Below are 15,762 nucleotides of genomic sequence, written 5' to 3'. Positions count from 1 at the left end.
CGTCATGGAGAAAATGGCGAGTTCCGAGCGAACTCCCTTGATCGCCTCCGTCACAATCGGCTCGGTGCCTCGCCGGTACCCCCACAACACTCTGCGCCGCTTCTGCACCATAATCCTCGGCGCCTCCCTCATCGGCTTATTCACCACCTTCCTTTTCACCGTCGTCTTTGCGCCCCACGATGAGGCCCCTCCTCACTCTTCGCCTCATCCGCCAGGCCACCGCCACCACATGAAAGGCCTCAGCTTTGACCAGCTCAAGGAAATTCTATTGGAGACACCAAGCGGCGAGAAGGCTTCCGAATGGAGCAAGTACTACACAGCCGGCCCTCACCTGGCTGGTCGCAACTTATCGCAGGTAAGTTGAGGCGAAAACACAATGCATCGCCCTTGCTAATGAATCTCCAGGCTGAATGGACCCGTGATCGGTGGAATGAATGGGGCGTCAAGTCCGAGATCGTGGCTTATGACACTTACATCAACTACCCCTTGGCCATCGACTGGCTCTGCTGGAGAAGTCCAAGGCCAAGTCGGACAGCTGGAACGTCACGTTTGAAGCAACCCTGGAGGAGGAAGTGCTTGATGAGGACCCCACGTCTTCGCTTCCCAATCGCATCCCGACGTTCCATGGATACTCTGCGTCTGGCAATGTCACAGCCCCCTTCGTCTACGTCAACTACGGAACCTATCAGGATTTCGAGGACCTGGTCAAGGCCAACATCACTTTGGCCGGCCACATTGCTCTCGCTCGTTACGGCGGTATCTTCCGCGGACTTAAGGTTAAGCGTGCGCAGGAGCTCGGAATGATAGGATGCGTTATTTTCACGGACCCCGGCGATGACGGCGAAGTCACGGACGAGAATGGTTACGAAACCTATCCCAACGGCCCAGCACGCCATCCCAGCAGTGTACAGCGCGGGAGTGTTCAGTTCCTCAGTGTAGCCCCCGGCGACCCTACGACACCTGGGTACCCCTCGAAACCCGGCGTGCCCCGTAAGCCGGTTGATGGTGCAATCCCCAGCATCCCATCTCTGCCCATCTCCTATGCAGAAGCTGTGCCCATTTTAAAGGCGATCAATGGGCATGGACCAAAGGCTACCGAGTTCAATCAGTATTGGACCAAAAACACGGGACTAAAGTACAAGGGGGTCCAGTACAACGTCGGGCCCTCCCCCAAAGATGTAGTGCTCAACTTGGTGAATGACCAAGATTACACCATCACCCCACAATGGGACGTTATTGGCATTATCAATGGGACCATCCCCGACGAGGTCATTGTGGTGGGCAACCACCGAGATGCATGGATCGCAGGTGGCGCAGGAGACCCCAACAGTGGCTCTGCAGTCCTCAACGAGGCAATTCGAAGCTTCGGCAAGGCGCTCGACAAGGGCTGGAAGCCCTTGCGAACGATTGTCTTTGCTAGCTGGGATGGTGAAGAGTACGGCTTGATTGGAAGCACCGAATGGGTTGAGGAATACCTACCATGGCTCTCGGCTACCAATGTCGCCTACGTCAACTTGGACGTAGGTGTCCGTGGTCCTTATTTCTCGGCTTCTGCTGCTCCCATGCTGAGTAAGCTCATCTATGATGTTACCTCGATGGTGCAGTCGCCCAATCAGACGGTCAAGGGACAGACGGTGCGCGACACGTGGGATGGCCATATCAGTACGATGGGTAGTGGAAGCGACTTCACTGCTTTCCAGGACTACGCCGGCATCCCGTCCCTCGACTTCGGGTTCGGTGGCTACGGCAAGGACTCGCCTATCTATCAATATCATAGCAACTACGACAGCTACCACTGGATGAGCGAATTTGGCGATCCCAAGTTTGCCTACCACAAGACGATGGCTCAGATCCTGGGCTTGACGGTGGGCAAGCTGGCCGACACACCGGTTGTGACGCTCAATGCAACCGAGTATGCTACGGCTTTGAAGGGTTACGTGGAGAAGATCGAGGCGAAGCTAGCATCCGTCGACGCGCAGAGCGAGCCCACTACCGACGAGGACATTGTAGAGTTCCGAGCTCGTTCTATCGGTTCCGAGCCCACGGGCAATGTTCAAGACTTCAAGTTCTCTCTGAGTCGCCTGTATGAGTCGGTGGCGGAATTGACAAGCGCGTCAGTCAAGTTGGACACGAAAGCTACCAAATTGGCCAAGGAGGCCGGGGAGCATTTGCCGTGGTGGAGATTGATCAAGAAGCTCAGGCTTTTCCATGCGATTCGATCTACCAACACAAAATATAAGAAGATCGAGAGAGCGTTCCTTTTCCCGGGTGGCCTCGACGGCCGACCCTGGTTCAAGCATGTTGTGTTTGCGCCTGGGATCTGGACAGGCTATTCAGGAGGTAAGTACTTGGCGACACCCCGTATCAAATCATCGGATACATGAGAATAGAACCAACTAACATTTCCTTAGCCGTATTCCCCGGTCTCACTGAGAGTATTGATAGCAAGGACTTTATCAATGCGCTGAGATGGGTTGATATTATTGATCACTGCATCAAGACCGCGACGAAGACTATCGAATAGTCGTGTATGATGTCATTGGAATGAATAGTCCAAGTTTTTGAAAACAGAGCCAATATGTATAGACACAAAGCGATACTTGTTTAGCATATGACTATATGTCGGTTCGCATATAGATTGGCATCGTCTCTGGCGGCTTGTTAGAGGATCAGACTGTTAGAAAGCCCTGCCAGATTCACAGGAAATAGCTATACATTATCAGAATCAATTAAAGCAAATCATCCATATAAATCTGCGCACGTGTCAACCTGCGATTGCATGCTACTCTCCTTGTTCAGCTGACTCTTTTCGGTGGTTCATTCGGTAGTCGGTGGCGGCCCGCAGCACCGAACAGGGAGGACACTTGATGCTTATATACTTACGATATACGACTCAACCCAGCTCTCTCTTCGCCCGTTATTAACATGGTACATGCTTGTTGCATGAGGAAACTGCGAGAGACTCCCTAGTACAGTCCACCAACCGTCATCAGCTCCCGCCGGCCCAAATGTTGTTGTTGATCTGCCGAAGACTATGCGCGCTCTATTTACCTACAGTCATCCCTTTTGACCTCTGCGACGTAGTCTCATGGGAGCTATGGGTAACGTCTCTGCACTACACAATTGGCAAGTCGTGTCGCTACTTTGGTTTCAACAGAAAATTAAGGGGATAGAAAGAGACACCGTGTTTAGTTAACGATCCTTCATTATCAATAGATTCAACAACATATAGTAAGCATTAGGATAATCGATGGTACATTGAATTACTGAATATATGCTATTAAATAAAACAACTAGACAAATGAAATCTGACGGTGATAAGTGTTGAAGGCTGTGCGCCAAATGCCTCTGGCCTCCTTTCCGTGCTCATCCGCGATAACTCCATTCGATATCCCATAACGAAGAAAAAAAGAACCAACCCCGGGCGAGCACTAAAAGCTATCAAAAGTAGGTATCCTGAATAAGCTAACAAACTACCTGCCTCTCAACCGCTGGCTAGAGCGAAGTGGTATAATCCCGGAGAAATGGTTAGTAACCGTTCTGTCCATCCTCTGGTCCTCCTCAATGACCTCCTCGGGCGTCATGTTGTCTCTCACCCCCTAAAGTCCGGGTTGGCACTGTGGATCCAGACGACGTGTTCCGGAGCGTTCTCGGGGCGCTCATTGACCAGGACCCACGGGTCCCTGCCGCTGTCGATGGTGAAGATGAGGCCGAGGTGCAGCCGGACGTTGTACCGCTCGCCCCAGAACTCGAGCATGGCGGCCAGGAGGTCGACGGTGAAGTTGGTCGCGGCGTCGAAGCCCTTGGCGAAGTCCTGGCCGATGGCCAAGAGGCGCGCCCGCATCCGCGGGTTGGTGCCCAGCGCGAGCAGCTTCTCGTACGTCACTTCGTTGGTGCCCGGGACCGTGGGCAGCTGCTTGCGCAGGCTGATGACCATGGCGTGGATGCCGCAGTGGTTGGCCAGGCCCGACGTGGGGACCGCCCGGTAGCCGGTCGGGAACGTCTGGTTCTGGAGCGCGATCCAGCCGCGTGTGTTGATATGTCTCACATTGCCGGTCTTATCGGTGGCGGGGACGCTGCTGATGTCGATGGTCTGCCCGGTCGGCAGCTGGAACATCTCGGCTGAGACGGTCCCGGTTTGGCTGTGAGTCCCGGTTTGGCTGTGAGAATCGGTTCGGCTTTGAGAACCGGTTCGGCTTCTAGATCTGGATTCGCTTTTAGTGCTGGCTTGGCTTTTAGAGTCTCGTCGGGATGTCGTTTCGCTGGTGGGCGGCGTGGTGATGGTAGTAGCGGCCATAGAGGTTCGAGTAAATGAGGTAGCTGTGGCTGTTGGGACGGGCTAGTCAGTATGCAGAATCTAAAACTACAATGCGCACAACCGAAGAAGAAGAAGATGGGACACTCTTACCAGTCGCGGAGCCAACACTCTTACCAGTCGTGGAAACAACACTCTTACCAGTTGTGGAACCAACAGTCGTACCAGTCGTGGAAGCAACACTTTTACTAGACGTGGAACCAGTGATACTGCGAGTAGAGGGGCTTCTTGAGGTGGGGTTGGAGGTAAAAGTAAAGGTGGTCGTCGTGGGCTTTGTCGTCGTAGGCTTTGTCGTCTTTGAAATGGAGTCATCCTGTGTCGAGGGGATGATCGAGGGGTTCGTCAAGGGATTTGTCAAGGGCTTGAACGTTTGCTGAACCTGTGTCGATGGGTTCACTCGCACGATGATATTCGGAGGAGCGACTTCGGCAACTGGCCATTGGGATGAGGGCACCCTGACAGCCCTTTCGAGCATGCTGAGTTCGTCCTGGTCTATCATCACAATCTCTCTCCCATCATCTTGGACGATGCTGTACCGCGGACGTCGGACCGAGGCAGGCCAGACATAGCCATCCTCGGGCCTGTTGCTCTCGACCAAGTCGAAGGCCACCTTCTTCGTCTCAGGTGCCGGAATGCCCTCTTCGTTCTTCACAATCTCGACGGTCGGTACCTCGTCGGGTTTGCGCGCATCCTGGGCCTTCGACTTCACCTTCCAAACAGGCGGGGGCGGCGCTTCTTCTGGAGCACTTGCAGCGAGTTGAAGCTGGTCGACGACCTTACCTCGCAAGAGGGAAGCGACAGCCTCTACTCTCTCGCGGCGAAGGAGCTCCTTCTCCTCGGGAGTATCCAGACCATTGCCCAGGCTGGCGCTGGACCATGTACCAGGCCTGACAGGTCTTGCCGGCCGGACGCGCAGATCGTGGAGAGGACGCGGCCTCGTGGGGGTTCTATCGTTGAAGGGGTCGGTGAGAGCGGCTACCTTCGTGGCCGGTTCGACCTCGGACAAGAAAGCAGGCGGGAGGCGGCGCTTCCTCGGGGTTGCTGCGAGGCGCACGGTTTTCATCGATCTCGGGCAGGAGCGGGACACGGTCCGGTTCTGGTGAGAACCAGCTCGTGACCTTGCCCAAGAGCTTCGTGCCGAGGTTCTGCGGCTGGGGATCCAGGACTGTAACCGCCAGTGTTAGCAAAAAACTTCGGCCATGCCGTACAATAGAGAAATAAAAAATTTACTTGACTCGAGTTCTTGACTGATCTGGATCTGCTTCAACAGCGTGTCGCCCATGGGGAAGACTGGCGGGCCGGGGATATACTTGGACGTAGGCCGGACAATCGGCTCCAACGTCTGTCCAGCACCAATAAGTCTCCATGGGTCGCGGAGCGGCGGGTTGATGATGAACTCCCACTCGTCCTGAAGACTGACGTTCGAGTTTCTCATGCTGACTACCAGTGCCTGCTTGAACTTCTCCACAAGCTGGGTAGCGGCCAGCTGCTGCCTAGACGGTAGCACATCAATGATAGTGTTCTCGCAGCGGCCCGAAGCACCCTTGTTAGGTCCGACGCGGATCCCGTAGCGGTACCACGCCAGCGGCGACTGAAGGCATATGTCTTCGTCCTTGCGCGTTCGGATGGTCTTCTGGGTGGCCTCGCTCTGGCGGTCAAGAGGCCAGCGCCTCACGTCGAAGTACCGCTTTCGGAGGTAAGGGGCATGGTGTTCCCTGATCGTCTTGTCTGCCCATCCCCACACGTTCTGTCTCAGGAAGGTCTTGACTACCACGCCCTGGTCGTTCTTCTCGAAGCACGGGCGGCTGGGATACGTCTGGGTGTAGTTCTGGACCGAGTCGTTGATCAAACCCTTCCGGATCGTGGTGAAGATAGTCTTCAAGTCCGTGGACCCAGCTGCGGGGTTCCCGGGGCTTGCTCGGGGGATGACGTCCGTCAGTGTAGTAAACCGGATGGGCTTGTAGCCGGCTTGCGCTGCTGTCGTGGCAACATCTCCAACCATCTCGCGCCACTGCGCGGATGCCGTCTTGAGCTCCTTTCGAGAAAGACCCGGGCTCTTGGCAGAGCGCTGTTGCACCTGTTGGTAGTGTCGGATCGTCCGGCCCAGGCGGAATGCCAGGTTACGGAAGAACTGGGACGTCCGCTCAGAGAGCCCTAGCTCATGAGCGGCGGCCACGTCAATGGGCACGATATCTTCCCAGATGGGCGACTGGCGCGCCTCCTCGAAGCCGCCCTCGGGGTACGTCCCCACTTTGTAGATACTTTCGGCAGCAAAACCCTCTGGTAAATTTTCATCCTCGTCAGGTGGGAAGATGCCATCTGTGAGCTTCTTATAAGCCCGGTTGAAGTTTTTCAAAGCATCTTGGCTCTCATGACGCCATATGATTCTCTGCTCTGGGAAGATCTCTGTCTTGTGCATACCAACACAGCCCCAGTCGTTCAGATCGTTTGTTTTGTAGAAGCGGCACTGTTTGTCTTGGTCCCACTCTGTCGAGTTCACATACTCGTCTATGTCTTCTAGGATAGGACCCTCGTAGCTATCGGGGGTTAGTGTGAGGTCAAAAGGCCGCGCGGATGGTATGGGGCTTGGGCTTACAATAGTCGTCCCTGTCTTGCCAGCTTGATACAGGCAAATCTTGCTTCCTCGAGGGTGAACTGATAGAGTGTGTTCGGCGGGTTCGTGTCATGGTCGTTCAGGTCGGATGCCGTCCAGACAAGGTGGCCCTTCTCCTTTCCAAGCTTCCGGCCTCCGCGGTTGATGATGGCCAACAACTCAGTCAGAGGGACCATCTGGCTTTTATAGCTGGGGAAGCCTTTGTGATCATCGGCACTTTTGCTTTCGCCCAGAACATGTTTTGGTGTGTGTCGTTGAGAAGCGTCTGGATTCGATGGTCGAACAAGATCAGAAGGTTATCCTCCGGCTTCTTGTTGGAATACTTGATGAGACCTGGCGCAGATCCGGGCTCCATCAGGAACTTCAGCCAAGCCATATCGAACTCATCCAGGAGGAGGAAAGTGTTCTCCTTGGCAGAGTCGAAATCCACTTGGGGCCGGGGCCGGAGGGAGGTCGAGGGGGCGAGCCCGGCTACACCTCGCTCGATGTCCTCGATAAGGGTTGGCAAGAAACGGCAGTCCGGTTCGTGCCTGCCCGCCGCCTGCTTCAGGTTCTTTCTGAGCAGCACACACTCTCTACCAACCTTCAGCCAGTTCTCGTCGTATACACACCTGCCACTAAATGTATAGGGGCCTTGGAAGTTGGGCGGAATAGCAACTGCCGCGCGCTTATTCCAAGATGTCAACATGTAGTTCCGACGCGTAAAGGATGAAAGAACGTTGGACTGCTCTAGGTACTCGCTGAACCAGTAAACATAGGGCGACGGCTCCTCGCCCGAGTGGCCAATCCCGCGAGTTTTCACATCTGTAACACCATCGTCTACTTCGGCTCTCTTTTTGATCCTCGCCGCCGTATGGAAAGGAAGCTCTTTTCTCTCTTTAACTGGCGCAGGTAGCGCCACTCGCCTCCAGGGTGTATTGACTGCGCGGTTCTCTTGGTTGTCGAACAATTGCAATAGCTGCTGAAGAGCAGCGCGCCTCCATCCACGCTGCTGGATAGCTTCTTCGACGGAGACCTCTTCATCCTTTTGAGAGCCGTTGTAATAAAGTTTGCTATTTTTGACCAGATTGTCTCGACAAGTGACGCATTCTTCGTAGACAGAGTTCTCGAGCCTGGCTAGATTTGGCTTGGTACTTGGAGCCTCTTGCCACAGCCGATTTTCATCCCGATGCAGCATCGTCAAGTTTTGGACGAGCCGTTGCCCTCCGCTGGTCTTGAAATACATATCATAGAGGCGTGCGTCGCAGTTCCTACCGCCGACCAGATGAAACGGCGAACTGTTCCGGGCTCCTTCCCGTGGGATCAAGGAGATGCGCTTAGGCGCTGGCACCTTCTTGGAACAAGGCAGAAGCCGGTCATACCAGCTAAGGCGGCTTTGATGCTTTGCAAGGGGCAAGTTGGTCTCCGAGTATGGCGTCTTGCCCCGGTTCCGCTTCTCGTAGGCTCGATGAACCGAAATCAAGACCTGGCAATCAAAGAGGTCGCCCTTGAGATTCTCGTCGAAGTCCTTATGTCCATTCCGCCTGAGCTCATCTGCGTGCTCCAGATAGGCGATTATCTCCTCCAGTTCAGAGCTCCAGCTCGCAGTGTGGTCAATGTCATTGTCCTGCAGGTAGTGCAGGATCATGGGAATCCGGAGTTTTGGTGAAATCTCATCGACCTTGGTCTTTGCTGATTTCGCGCTTTCCGACCGCGCTCGGGAGGGTGACCGGGACGCGAAGCGTGCACGCTGAGCAGGGCGTCCTTGCTCGAAAGCATCGTCTGCTGGCCGTCCATATTGTTTGCGCTTTGGCGCCATGATGATGATGGGGTATACTTGCAACTATTAATTAAAATGCGGACAATATGCGTAGAGAAGATACGAAACAAGATTGTCGCGCGCAATTCCTACAGCTTCTTGGGGTTGCGACTCAAAAGCGCACTCCGGGCGAGCGCAAGAAAAGATGTAAACCTCGAGGCATGCGCGACGGCCTGACTCGAAACGCGACAACCAGTCTTGGGAAAAATGGAAAAAGGAAAAGAAACTCACCCTGGAGGTGTGTGCAATTGATTATGTTTTGAATGCCTTTTTAGTGAGCAGCCGTCCTGTTTAGGAATCTGCTGTTTCTAGGGATAGATCACTGGCATTCCTGACCGCCCCCTTTACTGGCGGGAGCGGACGGAGACGGCTTCAGGAACAAAGAATGTCATTGTGGCGGCCATAGCTCTTTGACCACCCGAAAGAAAGCCTCAATTAGCTTTCTCTGCTTGCATCTGCTTCCGTTTGCAGATGAGATACTTCGACATCTTTTGTCAACTTGAAATTCAATTCAATTGCTTTTTGCTGAAAGCGATTGGTGACTCGGACCAGAGGAGCTGTCGATGTAGCTTGGTGGCTGGCCGGTGACATACACACCAAACATGCCCGAAGCCGAGAGATCAGTACGTCCGCCATCCGTCGGCGAAGGGCTCGTGCCGCAGCGACGAACTGGCTTTGGCTCTACGACCTCAGATTGGGCCCTTCGCATGAGGAGTAGGTTACAAGACAACAGTCATTCGATACTCGCCCAGCAAGCGAACCGCTATGAAGCGGTCGCAGTCCATTCGTCATGCCATGTGGCAGATGTTGTTGGCACAGCCGCGCAATCAGCTGGCAACCCGAGTGCCTCACCTGCGCCCATTGGTGCGCCGAGAAAGGAAACCAAGAATCCGAAGCCATGGGAAACACTGGTAGTTGGGGCGAACCTCGGAGAGAACCTAAGCAGAATCGAGTACAAAGACCGAGAGATTCTGCAGCAGGAGTTTATCGTGAAATGGCACGAGAAGCACCAACCCGACGCTGCCCAACACCAAAGAACTGTCCTAGCTCAGCTGGTGGAAGAACGAGCGAAGATGAAGAACACCCACGAGAACACTACTTCGTTGTAAGAAACCCTAAATGTTTGGCGTGCGAGAGGTGTTATACTGACGCCGATTAAAGAGACGAGCTCCGAAATGAGCGGGCTATTGCCGACAGGTTAGACATCTTGCGCGAGACGCTCGAGAGTAGCAAATGCGACGACGAGATGGCAAACATCAGAGCAGCCATCGCCGGCTACGAATCCGGCCGGATCACCTGTTCCGGCCAGTTTACCCTGATCTATGGCGGACACGTCGTTGACACCTGCCCATCATACGACTCCTTTTGCGTAGACCGAGACGAACGTCTGGATCGCTATGCGCAGCGGTACGGGCCTGGATGGCTATGGAACGAGCCTCCCTTGGCCGAGCAAGGCAGCAGCAGTACTGCCGGCGCCGACGTTCACGCGAAGAAAGGCTTTTGCCTACATCAAGTATGGCACAAGTACGACGACTTTGGCCTCTGGCCGATCTTCATGAAATTCGTGACTAGCGATGGCAAGATTAGGCGGAAGACTGCACACACCAGAAGGCCGACTACACGAAGCATGAAAAGGAAACACATCAGCGACAATGTTCAAGGAGAAGCAGAAGGAGGAGAGGAAGAGAACGACACGCCGGTAAGATCATGTACATTCAAGGTGATGCTGGACACAGGCGCAACGTTTCCGATATTGCGTGCCCAGGACCTCGCTCGTCTTGGCATTGATACCGAGACTCATGCGGCACAAGGTGCCCTTTCTGTGTCGACAGTTAGCGGCCAAGGATCGATGCGGTTCTACGAACTATACGTCGGCATGGGGGCCGCTCTGAGCTCCGGGACTGAGCCTGGATCAGAGTCAACGAACGAGACCGGCATACCGCTCGAAAAGGGGTTAATGGGCGGGCTGTGTCCGGTCCTCGTGAACGGGTTTGCAGAAGACGATGACGACGAAGACGAGAACTTTCCGGATCGGCTGTGGACCGAGCGACTGAGCGGTATAATGCCGTTCAAGGCATGCTATGTTTCTTCCGTGCCGACAGCCGGTCGGATCTGGATGGGCGAAGACCGCAAAGACGTGTTGGGAAGTCAACGCATGCCGCCATACCGCCGATTCAGTACTCACCATACGGTGGATCCTGGATACCCTTCCAGTATGCTTGATGTGCAGGATGCACTAGGTACGCCCGAAGATGTGGTATTTTACCACCGACTCACGGGAGAACAGAAACAGGAGAAAGGTGGGTTCACAGATCGCGATACCCAGGCCAATTCTACCACGTGGACCGAGACTAGGGATACCAAGCTTCTTCACACAGAGGAGTTTGGACCCAAACAAGCCAAGAAGACCAAGCGGAATGGACTAAGCTGGAGAAAGACACGAGAAGTTTAGAGCCGATGGAAGTTCTACCACATATGATGCATTGCCCGCTTGGTTCCAGGGGATAGAGATGGTTCGCTGCAAGATAGACCTTCGTTGGGGTGCCTAGGGATTTGCTCACCGATACAGGCAAGCAAGTGCTCTCGCCTTTGGCATTGGGCTGTACAACAGTGCTGCCTACTGACGCGAAGGCAGTGGCAAGAAACCGCCCACAAAGCTTAGGTCCTTGTCACCTGTGTAGGCTCGTCGAGATACCGACGACAAATACCCCTGAGATGGTGTGGCGGAAGGGGCTAGAATTCTGTCTCGGAGACCATCCAGCCCTGTTGAGATTTAGTAAAGCCCGAGTATTAGTAAATCACCCAATGCATTCCAGTACCCGAATCATGTCAGCGAGTGATGAGACATGACAAGGAAAAGGAAAGATTTGCAGCCAAAAAGCATGTCATGGTGGGAAGTCGTTCGCGCCCGGCGGGCCATGAGACACGGCAATTCCAGCTACGGCAATTCCAGCTGTGATGACTTCTCACCGGCCCAGGCCTTAGTTGCGTTCCGCCCGGAAATGACCATGCATGATCCTGTCGCGGGCAACCAAATCATGCCAAGCTGGATAGCAGACGCCAACCCTACTCGGCAGCGGCATCATCTACGTAGAGAGCCAGCCATTGATACGTGCGTGTATCCAGGGAAGCGCCTCTCTAGATGCGAGTAAGCGCGCAAGGCGACTGACTGGTTGGGCGGCCACGAGAGGATGACAGAGCCACGAGAAAAGGAGTGAGCGAGTGTTGCATAGGTACGGTATCCCTACCTGGCAGCAGCTCAGCTAGCCCCAGAACGACCGTAAGCCGCGCTGGCTTTCTTGGATCGGTGCCTGCCCAACAAGTCAATCAACTTGGGATCAATCAAGTTAGCGAAGCAATATCGAGCATAAAGCAGCTGATAAGGCGAGAAGGAATGTCCGAGAGCATCTCGCTCGTTGGCCTGCTAACCTGCCGCCTCAGTGGGTGCCAAGTGCCCAAAGCCTATCGGGGCGAGACAGAATCGAGAGGCGTGCTTTGAGAAGAAGATTGCAGTCGGAGATGAACGGGCGTGCCTTTGCCCAACAACCTATTAGACCGCATTTGGAAACTGAGAGGTTCAAGGGAGTGGCTTGCAGATTGGCAGATTGACAAGGCCAAGCGTGGCTTAGCACGAACTCTCTGCCCCAATGGATGGATGAATCCAAAAATGGCCTTGTTTCGCAATGTGGCTCGACGCGTAAAGTGGTTTTATTGCTCGGGACGACCTTGATGGTGGGACGCGGGCAATGCAAATGATGAGGAGGAGGATGGCCAGAAGATGGCTAGCACGGCAATGGATTCGTCTTCTTTCTCGCAAGCCATGCCCGGCTCTGGGCTGGACTTTGGTTGAGGTCATTTCTGTGTCACCATGGTCGCAACTAAGATGCGCATATGCAAGTGCAAAGGGTCATTCTCAACCAACTCAAACGCTTCCGTGAATTAAACGCGTCCCAGCACGCACTCTAAGACGCGGCGTAGGATGCTATTTTGTCTAACCTGTCGTGTGTGCCCACCCACAGTCATTCGACATGACACGGACAGGAGGTTCAATACCTTGGCTTGGAAGGACCGGGCTGTCATTCACGATCCACGCAAACCTTGTCGAGTGTATGACCTTTTATTGCTGCCCGCCTGATGCGATACACTCCTACTACTGACACTGTGTGCGGTATGGCGCAGCTGTAACTCTCCTATGCGCGGTTGCTAGTCAACTCTACTTCATGAAACATACATCTATCATATATCGACATTCTTCATGCCATCTTCAGACAAAATGGCCCGGCCCAGCTTAGTCGCTGCTTTGCCTGCCATGCGACGCCGCGTAGCTATCCGCCCTCGGGTTTTCCATACGGACATGGCTAGATCGACGTGCAGTGCATAGGTACATGCGGATACGCAGGTGCGCGGGATCCTAGAAACGAAACACATCGCACATCCTTCCCAGTAAGGGAAAGAGGAAGCTGCACCGGCATGGACAGGGCTGGTGAGATGCCTCGGGCCAATCAAGATTGCGTGCACAGTCAAAGGACAGCTGGATATGCTCTTGGTGTCGTTTTACCCCGGATAACATAGATCCTTTGCGCCAGAAATAGGAGTCTCCCACTTATGTATATGCAGTGGTTGGCGCTATTGAGGGGTGAGAGCCTGAGAGGAGGATTAAGAGGCGGCGATGTCATTGCGAGGTTTAATCGAGAGCCTATCTACCCGCAGTAGTGGCCGCTATATCAAGGCGCTTTGCTTGGGTGCATACTCAGGTGTAGCCAAGAGGTGGTTCCTGGTATCTGGCGAGTCAAACAGGACACAAGCTAGAAAACGATGCTACGGTCTCATTTGGACATCGATCTGTAAATGTAGGCAGGATCGTTTGGTGTCCTCCAGGCTCCTGGCAATATCACTCCGGCTATACCTCTTTGGTAGCTCCGGCTACGGGGTTGGCTCGCGTCGATTTCCAGTGTTGGCGGCCTGCATGCAGAGCTGGATGCAGGTGTGGTAGAAACCGGGAATCAGTCGAATCAATTGTCCATAGAGACGACAGTAAGCTCGACATGCTGACGATTTGCATGCGGGCGGCAAGGCATTTCAAGTCATTCGGCAGGCTTTGGCGGAAGACTATTGGCGGCGGGCGTGTCCCTTTTCTTTTCTCTTCGAGTCCTACTTACATGTATATGGTGTCAAGGTAGGTGTGTAGTAACCTAATGCGCGCCGAGGCCGGGCCATTGCCATTATGATGCCTAGCTCGGCTGCTCGTACAGTACAGCGGCACAATCTTGGAAACAACCGCGTGGTCCCCGGCGGCTGGCTACTAAAATAGTAATCGAACCAATTGGTTAAGGACGAGAGACCGTTTTGGGAGAGCTCCCAGCCACCGCATAATGTGATTCTTACCTTAAGTGAAAGAACCGACGATTCGGCACTTTGGGAGGCCTTACCTAGGCATTATCAAGAATGTGTCATCAAGCAAGCTGCAGGCCGCCGAATCACAACGCCGTGCTGCTTTCTGGGTTGGGAATCGCCTTCTCCAGGGCTTTCAGGCTGTTCCTTCGCGACCCTACCTAGCAAGGTCTTGGGGGCCAAGAGGTTGCAAGCTCACCCAAAAGGAGAAGCAAATTGAGCGTTCCGGGCGCGGGCGCTCACAGGTAGTGAGTGATCAAGGGAAATCGCGGCTTGGAGGGAGAAGGACGTCCTAGCGTATCAGTAGAGCTGTTTTCTTTAATTGCTTGCTTAACCTTGGCGCCGAATGCAACAATCGAACTCATTGGGCCATCATGTCCCGTTAATGGCGGTAATGTAGATGAACCTTAGCAATAAGGTTCGCAGTAGCATCTCAAACGAAGCGACAGGAGTCATACGCAGTGTAGCTGTAGCACACGGATGATTCAGAGATACATACGTACAACTGATCGGATCTGCCACCAGCGCATTTGCTTTTGGTCCCTGCATTAACGGAACCAGGAAAACAGAAGAATGGCATTCAGAGATGTACGGTCGACCATCTCCGACTGCAGGTATTGATTGGTATTCTCATTGCTGTGTGATGTGCAAGCACAGGCACAGGCACAGGCACAGGCACAGGCACAGGCACAGGCGGCACAACACCAATTACATACAGTGCGCTGTTCTCTTCCCTCTCTGTGAGCCTGACGGCCTGGCGGCATGCAGGCAGGCTGCCCTGGGAGCGGGGAAAGATGGATGAAATACGACATTGTGTGACTTGGTAAGCGATGGACGGTTGCTCTTCTTCATAATCTTGAAACATCCGACGACTCGCAAAACATGCAGGTGGTGTTGAAGGGGGAACTTACCAAGACCAACCGGTAGTTTGTTTGGTAGGTCACTGATAGCACGCGTTTTACAACGAACTTTGAGAAAGATTTGCGAGCGTACAGTGCACAAAGTCCTCCAGGGAATGGAACGCAGCGCCGATACTTGAGAACTGCGCAGGCATTATTAGCCTGCTAGCGCCAATATTCCCAGCTGTCAAGGCAACTTGGTTGGCGGCGTGGCACAGTGTGTAATCGCACCAAGAGACTACAGGTCACTGTCTAACGTATTAGGCGTAGTCCTGTACGCTCTGAAGTCTGTTCGAGAAGTGTCAGATCAAGCTTGTTTGAAGTCCGAACATGATTCAGAGCCGTGCGGAATAGAGTTGGACTGATGCGGGAGAAGCCGTCGCGAGGGCGGAAAGAAAGCAAAAATGTGAAAAATAAAATCCCACGGACACTTGAGTTGCGTCGGTCGGGTGCCGGCGTTTTTCTCTAGATGTCGGTCGTACGTACAAACAATCAGCCACTGGCATGGGTGAGCGCCAGCCAGCAGTGAGGAGAAGTCATCAAGGGACCTAGTCAAACAGTGTGTGCCAATGTCTCATGCCGGAGGCCGATTGTCGTACCGGGGCAACCGGCGGGCCGGGACGACCGTGAAAATTTCTGAAGCCGCGGGACAAGAAGCAAGATGGGATGATGGAATGGAGCTGGGGTGGGCCGTGAAAATATCGTTGCGCGTTCGTTCGGCCGGTCTGAGGGCGACCTGCAAGCA

General features: G+C 54.0%; 3 protein-coding genes across 3 annotated transcripts; 2 read left to right on the top strand and 1 right to left on the bottom strand.

Annotated features, from left to right (window-relative positions):
- Window positions 1-4: 4 nt before the first annotated feature.
- Window positions 5-2,524, top strand: PG997_009770 (PA domain-containing protein; the record flags this gene model as incomplete). Its single annotated transcript, XM_066814085.1, has 4 exons — window positions 5-355; window positions 406-514; window positions 556-2,340; window positions 2,412-2,524. The coding sequence occupies 4 exons, from the start codon at window positions 5-7 to the stop codon at window positions 2,522-2,524; spliced, it is 2,358 nt and encodes a 785-aa protein (XP_066666047.1).
- A 1,068-nt stretch (window positions 2,525-3,592) lies between these two features.
- On the bottom strand, window positions 3,593-8,727 carry PG997_009769 (uncharacterized protein; the record flags this gene model as incomplete). Its single annotated transcript, XM_066814084.1, has 5 exons — window positions 3,593-4,326; window positions 4,409-5,466; window positions 5,524-6,852; window positions 6,912-7,118; window positions 7,166-8,727. 5 exons carry the CDS (start codon window positions 8,725-8,727, stop codon window positions 3,593-3,595), a joined length of 4,890 nt encoding a protein of 1,629 aa, XP_066666046.1.
- A 602-nt stretch (window positions 8,728-9,329) lies between these two features.
- On the top strand, window positions 9,330-11,179 carry PG997_009768 (uncharacterized protein; the record flags this gene model as incomplete). The annotated part of the gene is made up of 2 exons (XM_066814083.1): window positions 9,330-9,832; window positions 9,889-11,179. The coding sequence occupies 2 exons, from the start codon at window positions 9,330-9,332 to the stop codon at window positions 11,177-11,179; spliced, it is 1,794 nt and encodes a 597-aa protein (XP_066666045.1).
- Between the last annotated feature and the right edge of the window lie 4,583 nt (window positions 11,180-15,762).

The sequence above is a fragment of the Apiospora hydei genome (genome assembly GCF_038363865.1).
Source record: "Apiospora hydei strain CBS 114990 chromosome Unknown utg000007l_segment0_segment0, whole genome shotgun sequence".
Classification (NCBI taxonomy): domain Eukaryota; kingdom Fungi; phylum Ascomycota; class Sordariomycetes; order Amphisphaeriales; family Apiosporaceae; genus Apiospora; species Apiospora hydei.
This window is presented reverse-complemented; position numbering and strand designations above follow the sequence as displayed.